This window comes from Calonectris borealis, chromosome 17 (genome assembly GCF_964195595.1).
Source record: "Calonectris borealis chromosome 17, bCalBor7.hap1.2, whole genome shotgun sequence".
NCBI lineage: Eukaryota > Metazoa > Chordata > Aves > Procellariiformes > Procellariidae > Calonectris > Calonectris borealis.
Genome location: NC_134328.1, coordinates 16,825,360 through 16,835,305, shown reverse-complemented (window position 1 = coordinate 16,835,305; position 9,946 = coordinate 16,825,360). Strand labels below are relative to the sequence as shown.

Genomic DNA, 9,946 nt, shown 5'->3' with positions numbered 1-9,946 from the left:
CCGTTCAGCCTCGACAGCCTCACTCTGCTATGGCTTTTGCAGCAGCAGCAATTTCTGGTTTGAAAACACCATGGAGATCTGCACCAAAACGAGTAACTAACAGGTTTCCTTTTGTTCAAACGACTCCTATCTAAGGTCAGCCCATCTGCGTGCTACTGGTAAAACATAGTCTACACCTGGAACAAAAATAAGATTAAGAACTTGACCCAAAAAGAGTTGAGGTTTATGGCGTATAGTTTAAAAAGACATAAAAACACGATACAAGGAGGAAGAGTCAGACGCAAAGCTTAGTGACCAAAGGCATTCAATCAAGGTGTAAGGTTATACAATGAGTGTAGTGGACTATCAGGAAAAGCTCCGTACAAAGTCATGTGCACTCTTCTTGAAGCTGAGATTCTGGATTCCTCCATGTGCCAAACCTGCTGGGAGAGAGGAGAGGCAGCGTGACACGGCCGCCCGCCCGCTGCCTGCGGAGGGAAGGCGGCAGAGGAGGGAGCGCGCTCGCGCAACGGCCGTCTCGTCGCAAACCGCAGGGTTCACCCGAAGCAGAAGCCAAGCCCCGGTTACAGAGGGGTAGCAGAGCCCCATCCTGCCCGCACCGCAGGACCCACACACCCCGGAGCACAGCCCCATCCTGCCCGCACCGCAGGACCCACACACCCCGGAGCACAGCCCCATCCTGCCTGCACCGCAGGACCCACAGATCCTGGAGCACAGCCCCATCCTGCCCGCACCGCAGGACCCACACACCCCGGAGCACAGCCCCATCCTGCCCGCACCGCAGGACCCACACACCCCGGAGCACAGCCCCATCCTGCCCGCACCGCAGGACCCACACACCCCGGAGCACAGCCCCATCCTGCCCGCACTGCAGGACCCACAGATCCTGGAGCACAGCCCCATCCTGCCCGCACCGCAGGACCCACAGATCCTGGAGCACAGCCCCATCCTGCCCGCACCGCAGGACCCACACACCCCGGAGCACAGCCCCATCCTGCCTGCACCGCAGGACCCACAGATCCCGGAGCACAGCCCCATCCTGCCTGCACCGCAGGACCCACAGATCCTGGAGCACAGCCCCATCCTGCCTGCACCGCAGGACCCACAGATCCCGGAGCACAGCCCCATCCTGCCCGCACTGCAGGACCCACAGATCCTGGAGCACAGCCCCATCCTGCCTGCACCGCAGGACCCACAGATCCCGGAGCACAGCCCCATCCTGCCCGCACTGCAGGACCCACACACCCCGGAGCACAGCCCCATCCTGCCCGCACCGCAGGACCCACACACCCCGGAGCACAGCCCCATCCTGCCCGCATCACAGGACCCACACACCCCGGAGCACAGCCCCATCCTGCCCGCACCGCAGGACCCACACACCCCGGAGCACAGCCCCATCCTGCCCGCATCGCAGGACCCACAGATCCCGGAGCACAGCCCCATCCTGCCCGCACCGCAGGACCCACACACCCCGGAGCACAGCCCCATCCTGCCCGCACCGCAGGACCCACACACCCCGGAGCACAGCCCCATCCTGCCTGCACTGCCAGACCCACGCACAGGCAGCAAGAGAGGCACGAGGGGGAGCAGGCAGCCGAGCCCTGCAGTACAGCAACACAACGCAAGGAAGCCGAGGCACGGTCAGCCAGCACCGCAATGCCTCCATGGCTGGGAACTCTGCTCGGACCACCGTGGTGATGCCCTGCTCGCCAGCCTCCTGAGAGCAACTTCTACCCACAGCCAGAAACCTGCCCTGTCCTTCCCATACCCCCCACGGCCATCACCTCCATCCCACCTCCCCACACCAGCCTGAGACAAAAGATGAGGGCCTTGAGTCGCCCGCAAGCCACAACACTGCCCGCCAGCAGCTGCCCCTCCTTACCCGAGGACAGGGTGCTGGGGTAGGTCATTCCAATTTCATGAGTTCCACGTCAAAAATTAGAGTGGCGTTTGGTGGGATGATCCCTGGGTGGCCAGTAGAGCCGTAGGCGTAATCTGGGGAGATGGTCATCTTTGCCCGCTGACCAACGCTCATCTGGGGGCAGGGAAAGAAACACAGGGATGTCAGGAGATGGGCACAATCACGGGGTGAGTGACAGCAAGAGGGACACAGACATGTCCCCACTCCTTTCCCTACGCTGGGCAAGAGCAAGGACCGAGGCTGGACAAACCAGAGGGGACAGAAGAGGAATGGGAAGAAGGGAAAGGCAGGCAGCATGGGCTGGAAAAGGAGCAGGGCTTGAGATGGCCTTCACACAAGCGAAGGCCATTCCCTACAGCCACCGGCACCCTTGTGCCGCGCTGCCTCGTGTCCCCAGCGGCGCACGGAGCTGGCTGCAGTCACGCATGCAGGAGCCGAAGCTGCGCCATGCCCACCAGCCCTCCCTCCGCGTGGGCTTCGCAGCCCGGGAGCCGTCTCTGCTCGGAGCGGGAGGCCCGAGCGCTCCCCGCCGCGTTCGTTCAGAGCTGACTCAGTAGAGAAATGTCACCGCTGAGTCACCAACGTGCCGTAGGTGTTCCTGGGGCCCGGCCCTGCTCCATTCCTGCCATCTGGCAGGTGGCGATGCAGAAGGTGATATTCACACCCACACCTCCCAGCGCCGAGGGGGCGGAGGGGTGGAAAACACAGGGGAATAAAATAAAAAAAATAAAATAGAGAACGAGCTGCACACAGTGATTTCTGCCCACGCTGCAGCTCCCCAGGCGCATGGCTCTGCGCAGCCCTGCAAGGGAGACCGCGAGGCGGAGAAGCACCGGGCACCTGAGCGACTCCTTCCTCCCAGCCGCGGATCACCTCCTGCTTGCCCATCACGAACTTGAACGGCTTGTTCCTGTCGCGGGAGGAATCAAACTTCTTCCCATCCTCCAGCATACCTGGGGAGAGAGGGAGGGAGACGATCGTGACACAGGGACAGAGCCACGCACACCTGCGTGAAACAGGCTGTGACCTGGCAGCCTGAGCGGGTGACAGTCACCCCTGGGAGGGCTCACATGGCCCTGAGTCAAAGACGTTTCTCAGCTCAGCCTCCTTTCCCCTGGGGAAACACCTGCACGGGGTGGCCTGGAGGGGAAAACACCCACCAGCACCCCCCAGGGCATCATCCAGCCTGGCGGGAGCAGCCCTAGGGCAGGATTGCTCCTGCTCCTGGCTGCTTCGACCCAGAGAGAAGCGCTGCTCTGGGCTGGGACCGAGGACAGACGAGGCAGATGGCGGCGAGGGGGAACCTTCCCCACCTTGCAGCACCGCTGCCAGCCGTTTTGCAGGCAGCAGGATCAGGCACGGCGCTTCCCATCCCACCAGCAAATACACCTCCCGCTCCTCGCCATGGGCAGGCTTCCATCCTTGGGCACCCAAAACAGAGTCAGGGCTCCAGTGCCTCATCTCAGCTGCTGCCGGCCTCCAGCCCTCCCCGTGCCCAGCTGCATCCTGCTGGTCTTCAGCCAAGTCACTCCTGTACCCAGGAACGACGAAGGGGAGAGGCAGCACCAAGCACTGGACACACGTGCCCAGGGCAGCCCTTGTCCCCCGGCACACGCTGCATGGTGAGGGCTGAGCGAGGCCAATATCCCCAGGGCTAAATATAACTCCCCAACGAGCAAAGGAGGAATTTTCTCCCCTCCCTTGCTCCCTGCCTGACCTTCTTGGGGAATCTCAAGAGCTGGAGCTGCCTTATAGGAGCAGCAACTCTGCCAGCTGGTGGAGTTGCTGCTCCTATAAGGCAGCTCTGGCTCCACATTAACAGAGCCAGCACCCCATGCAATAAGAGCGATAATAAACTCTCCTACAGACACTCCTCACTTCTTCACTGCCCAAAAACCTGTTTTCTTGGCTGGAAACAACTCTATAGTCTTGCAAAACCAAGCTTGTCCAGCAACGCATGGGGCAGAGTGATTTCCCTTCACCAGGGCACTGCCCACGGGCAAGAGAAAATGCATCTGTGCAAAAGGTGAGTCAGGGCATCTCAGCCCCGGTTCGCAGCGTGACGGCAGCCAGCGCGAATGGCACACAGACACCGGCAGTCGTGGTGATGGGAGGCACTGAACAGAAAGAAGGGAATGGGAAAAAATACATCACCTTTGCAGGGGCAACGAGCACCGAAACCTCTGGGCTGCAGGGAGATGCAGGGGGTGGGGGCCAGCAGCCCCACGTTTCAGTCAGGGAGTGGAATCAAGCTTTTAATTTCACAGAAAGGAAAAATCCCCCCTCCAGGGCTCTGAGCATCAGCACCAGCTCAGTCGGTCAGGCCGCAGCCCTGGACTTTGGAACAGTAAATCTGGAGTTTTCTCGTTTCCTCCTTCCAGGATAAACCTCTCGTCGCTGAACCTGCTTCCAGCCCCGTCTGGCACTGCTCCCCGCTCCTGTCCGCTGGCCTTCCTCCCGCCCGGCGGGGACGCTGGCAGCAGGGACACGGGGCAGGCCATGCCGGCTGGCACAGGCAGCGCCACTTGGCCGTGACACGAGCTGACCCTGAGCTCAGCTCTGAGCCCTCAGGCATCGCAACGAGCTGGGGTGGCTGCAGGACGGAGGGGACAGCTCGTGCCTGCTGCCCTTCTCCCTGGGCACCCGCAGAGGAAAAACCCCAGGGGCCCCGCAGCACAACCCCCCTGCTTGTCATGGCAAACAGGGACCTGCGGGATGCTTGCGGGGCACCCGCTACCTGCAGAAGTGCGTCCCGTTTAATGCCCTGGCCAGGGGAACGTAGAGGCACCGTCAGCAGCACAGGAGACGCTGCAGACCTCGCGCAGGAGCGGAGGGCACTGCCCGCCCCCGCCGTCGAGCTCACCTGTCCGAATCCAGCCTTGGGAAGCGTTCCGGAACCGGCAGCACCCTGGCCGCAGGAGCGGGATTAATGGGCTAAGCTGGTTGCAGCAGCCCAGGGGGATCGATCACTCAGGTTGCCCCTGGCCCAGGAAGGTGCAGGTCGCACACGGAGCTCATCCCTACTTCCCGGCACGAGGCTGTCCCACTCCCCCCATGCCAGTGGGGAAAACAAAGAGGCTCCAATGCTTCGGAGACAGCATCCTCATCTCAGGCACTTCCTCTGCCCGCGAGGCTCCCGGGAGATTTCTCCAGCCCTGGACAAGTATGAGCAACCATTTCCTCATCCTTGCCATCCCCGAGCAAAGAGATAACACGATCTTAAAGCTATTACAGAGGCAAAGCATCCCCTGGCAAACACAGTTGCACCCCCAGAGCCCCAGGAGCGGCAGCCAGCCCCCGGCACATCCCGACTTGTCGCAGCCCCCAGCAGGGCTCCCTGCTGGCCACCACCAGTCCCACGAGAAGGGCAGAGCCCGTGGAGGTGGGTTACGGAGACCCACCTGCCCCGGCTCCCACCCTGAAAGACTTGACCCCCCCCAATGACCTCAGCTGGGCTATACGGACACCGGGGGGTCTCGGGGGAACTGCGCCAAGGAAGAGCACGGAGCCCTGCAGCCGGGACGGAGCGAGGGGCTCTGGAGAGCAGCCCCAGCTCCAGACAGGCAGGCAGCGCGGCCCTGCCAGGTCTCTGCCACACTTGGCAGGCAGCAGCCGGGAGACGCCGGCTGCAACGTGCGACTTGGCTCCGGTCCCCCCTGGGCGGGCAGAGGCGGCGGAGAGCGGCGCTGGAGCAGGCAGAGGCAGCCCCTGAGATAAACCTGCAGGTCCGGGTTTTGCCGGCGAGGTGCGGAGCACCTCCCACATCCCCTCCATCCCCTCTGGCCTGGGGTGCCGATCCTCAGCATGGCCATTGCCCAGGGGCTCCTGCACGGAGCCGGCTTCTCGAGGAGAGGCAGGGAGAGTCCGGAGCAGCGGCGCAGGTACCTCTGCTCCAGCTGGAGGAAGGGACAGGACGGGAAACCCTTCCCGAAAGCTCTGGGATACCCGGCATGCTCCAACCCCCTGCGTCAGCACAGGGCTGCCCAGCGGAGGTTAAATCCTGCCTCCACCAGCAACCTCTGCCGGACGCTTTAGCTCCCAGGGCCCGAGCTGCCTGCACCAGCACTTCCCATCACCCAGCCCACCCCCATCACCACCCGCAGCTGGATGCGGGAGGGGGCTCTGCCCACCGTTCGCCATGGCCTGGCAGGAGAGAGGACCCCCGGCGCAGGCAGGGAAGGGGTGCTTCAGGAGAAGGCGCTGAGCTCCCACAACCCACCGACTGGCAGTCGCACGCCTCGGTAGGAAACGTCTCGTAACCGCAGAGCATTTGCTGCTGCTGGGCGAGCGTGGCAGCACCCAGACGCAGCGGGGAGAGCACCGCCGCGCCAGGTGCCATGCAGACAACAGGAAGAGCCGGCAGCCGAGGCTGCGTCCAGCCTGCGCAGCAATGCACGGGTGCTGGGGAAGGACGGCAGTCCCCTCTGTGCTATCCTGCTGGAGAATGCCAGTTTTCTCTATATTTCCAGCATTTCCACCCCCTGCTCCGAGCCCACCTTCCTCCGAGACACAACAAGCTGGGTGTGCTTTGCCACTCGGGCAAAGCCGTTTTGCCAGGCCAAGTCAGACTCACTCCCGTCCCGGCATTCCCATCATGGCAACGGGCCCCCATTTCCCCTCCAGAAGCACGGTGGGCTGGCCGCGGTCTCCCTACACTCTCCACAGCCCCCATGCGCTCAGACAGCAGCTCCCCCCCCCAACAGCAGCAGCTCCCCCTTGCACCAGCTCTCTTCACCCCCCCAGCCCGCTCCTGGGGAGCGCGATACCCAGCCCCGGCAGCACGCTGGGGCACTGCGGGAGCCCTAACCACGCCAGCACAGCATCCCACTCTGCCCTGGCTCCCGCCCCAGCAGCCAGACCCAGGGGGGGCTCAGGTCTGCTGGCCCCCAACCCGCACCCCCCTCCCTATCAACTTGCTCCTACGCAGCCCTTCCGCCCCACGCCAGTTGCTGCGAGCAGTCCTGAACACATCGGGGAACTTTATCCTTGATTTCGTTTCTTTAAGAGCCCTCTGTAGCAGATTTCACATCAAAGGCTGTTTCGGACGCCCCGCCGCGCGAGCTCTCCAGCAGCACTCCCCCTGCTCCCCGCAGGCTGCAGGCACGACCTCCCGCAAAGAGCAGGGGAGCTGGGACCGAAGGAGGGGGACAGGGTCCAATTCCCCCAGCTCCCCCCACGCACCTCCACCTCCGCAATCCCAGCGCAAGCAACCGGCGTCTCCCAAGCAGGCGGCCCAGAGGATGCTCCGCTCTCCACCTCCTTCCCCAGCACTGCCCTCCCGCACCGGGGCCGTCTGTCTGTCCGTCCCTCGCCCCTGGGATGAAATGGCTGCTCTCGGTGGGGCCAGGCCCCACGGAGCAGGGGCTTGGGCACAGGCAGAAGCAGCGGCAGCCACCGGACAGCTGACCGAGCCGGCTCCCCAGGCTCCCTCACCCTTGGGTCACTGCGTTTTTTTCCAAAATGGCTTTTAACCAAATCCCTGCACGTCCGTAACCCAGCGCAGGGAGAGCTGACTCGTCGCACGCCCATCACAGCACACCTGGATCTCCCCAGCACCGGCAGGTTTCTGCGCGGGAGCAAAGGGCAGCTGGGGACGGAGCTGGCGCAGGACTCTGGAAGGAGCCTCGGAGCACGGCACCTCCCGCACCGCACTCCGATGCTGCTCCGGGATCGGCGAGCACCGCAACGGGGCTGGGGAATCAAAGGTTTCTAACGTTTCCTGAGAGCCAAGCCCCGCTCTGGGCTCTCGCAGGGCAGGCTGCGGGGAGCCGCGCTGCCGGCACAGGCAGCGTTCAGCAACGAAAACGGCGTCAGGGCCTGAAGGTGTTTGATTTCTGCTGCCTGCCGAGGCGGGGGGGGGCAGAAGCTGCCTGCAGAGGAAACTGGGGGGATAAAGGACAAAAGGAGACAATAATAACAAACAAACAAAAAAAAAGGAAATTAGAGAACCGTTCCCACGCGCAGCGGATCGCTGCTGCTGGGGAGGGTCCGTCAGGAGCAAGTCACCACGCAGCACTTTGCCCGAAGCGCGGGGACGGGAAGCCAGTGACCCACGAGCAGCTCTGCCGGGGTGGGGGCCGGAGCCGGGAAGAGCGGCAGAGCTCCGGCAGCGCCGCGGGAGGGGAGAGACGGCGCCGGGAGCCGGGAGGGCTGGCAGGCGGCAGGGCTGGCCCACCGGGAGCCACTTGACTGCCTGCCAGCCTCTCTTTGTTCTTCCACCGGCGGAGGAAACGGGGCGGCCGGGGGAGACAGAGCTGCTTCCTCTCCCTCCTGACGAGGGAACGGGAAGGACGGGGGAGACAGAGGAGCAGCAGATGGGCTGGATGCCCACCGAGCCCTCCCAGGGCTGCCCGGGCCCCGCTCCGCAGAGAGGGGCACTCTCGGCCCCCCACCGTGGGCGAGGGGAGGGCGGAAAGTGCTGGAGCGGGAAGGGGAATCGGTTATTAGCAGAAACAGCCACAAATGGGTCGGCTCATTTTAACCCCGGAGCACAGCGGCCACCCTGCTGAGCCAGAGCTGTTTGAAGGGCGGCCGAGGGGGAGAGGAGCCCCCGGGGGTGACCCCCAAAGCATTTTTGGGGGTCCCAAGGTTGGCTTCTTTGCCACCAAGCTCGCAGAAGGCTGCTGGAGGGCACCGTGCAGAGTATGACCCTCCCTGGCTGTTGGGGCAGCCCCTCATCGAAACTACACCCGAACCCCAAACAGCACCCTGCGTTACCTGCACCGGGGACTCCCCGCGGGACCCGTGCCCCACGCTGCCCAGCCCTAAAAACATCCCGGGGTGGGCTCTGCCCCACGGGCACCCCTGGTGTCACCCCCCAGGAGGGAGAAGGGGCTGGGGCAGCAGGGACGGCACTGGGGAGGGGGCTGCACCCCTGCAGGGACCTCTGGCAGCGGGGACCCTGCTCCGACGCAGCAGACCCCGATGCTCCGGGGGGGTGACTCGCCGCCAGCCAGGGAGATGCCGGCGTCCCACGGGAGCACCCAGTGTGGGGGCTCTCAGCTCAGCCACTCCGTGGCCCGCAGGCCTCTGGTGCCGTGGGACCCCCCCAGGGACCCGCTGGGCGCTGGTCGGGGTGCCCCTGCCTGCCCGGGGTGCCCCTGCCCACCCCCTGAGCACCCCCCGGGCCGTTTCCCGGTGCACCCCCAAAAAAAGGGCCGGATCCCGGTGGGAAAGCCCCCCCAGAGATGGGGTAGTGGGGGAGACGGCTCCCACGGGGACCACCGGGGCCTCCCCACGGCCACGGGGCACAGCCAGGACCCCCCTCCCCACCCGGGCACAGCCAGACCCCCGCCCCCGGGCCCAGCCCAGCCCCCCCGGGAAAGCCTTCCTGCCCCCCAGCCCCACGGGGCGGGGCGGGCCCCTCTCCCGCAGGCCGGACCCCCCTCGGTTCCCCCGGGGAGCGCCGCGGCCCAGCCGGGCTGCCCACACGGAACGGGCCCGGGGTCCCCGCGGGCTGCCGGGGCGGTGCGGTGGGGGGCAGACCCCGCTCCCCGATCGCGTCCCTCGGTGGCCGGGCCGACCCTCCCCCGGTGGCGGCGGGGCAGCCCCGCCCTGCAGGCCCCGTGGCGGGCGGCACTCACCCGTGTAGTGCACCACGCAGGTCTGGCCGCGTTTGGGGAACGTCCGCCCTGCGGGGAGACACGCACCGTCAGCCCACCGGGACCGGGACCGGCACCCGCACCGGGACCGGGACCGGGACCGGGACCGGGTCCGACACCAGCAACGGGACGGGACCGGTCCGGCGGGGAGGGAGGGGGGAGGGGAGGGCATGCCGCGGCTCACCGTCGCCGGGGGCGATGGTCTCCACATGCACGCCCATGCCGGTGCCGGTGCCGGTGCCGCTCGCGCACCCGCAGCGCCCGCAGCCCGAGGGAGGAGGGGCCACGTGTGCGCAGCCTCAGCCGCCGCGCCGCCATAGAGCCCGCCCGCCCGCCGCCTAGACCGGCCCCGCCCCCGGCCCCGGCCGCCGCCATCTTCCGCGCTCTCCCCCCCCATACACCCCACCCCCCAGCCTCCTTCCTG

At 65.5% G+C, this 9,946-nt stretch overlaps 1 protein-coding gene across 2 annotated transcripts; it reads right to left on the bottom strand.

The window, feature by feature from the left end:
• Positions 1-216: 216 nt before the first annotated feature.
• Positions 217-9,818, bottom strand: FKBP1A (FKBP prolyl isomerase 1A). 2 transcript variants are annotated; one of them, XM_075166851.1, is made up of 5 exons: positions 9,707-9,818; positions 9,505-9,552; positions 2,762-2,874; positions 1,883-2,035; positions 217-419 (listed from the first exon to the last, which is right to left on the bottom strand). In XM_075166851.1, the coding sequence occupies exons 1-4, from the start codon at positions 9,741-9,743 to the stop codon at positions 1,907-1,909; spliced, it is 327 nt and encodes a 108-aa protein (XP_075022952.1). In that variant the 5' UTR covers positions 9,744-9,818; the 3' UTR covers positions 217-419; positions 1,883-1,906. The 2 variants fall into 2 exon arrangements, with proteins under 2 accessions (XP_075022952.1, XP_075022953.1); XM_075166852.1 differs by having other exon boundaries at positions 217-422; positions 9,707-9,758.
• Between the last annotated feature and the right edge of the window lie 128 nt (positions 9,819-9,946).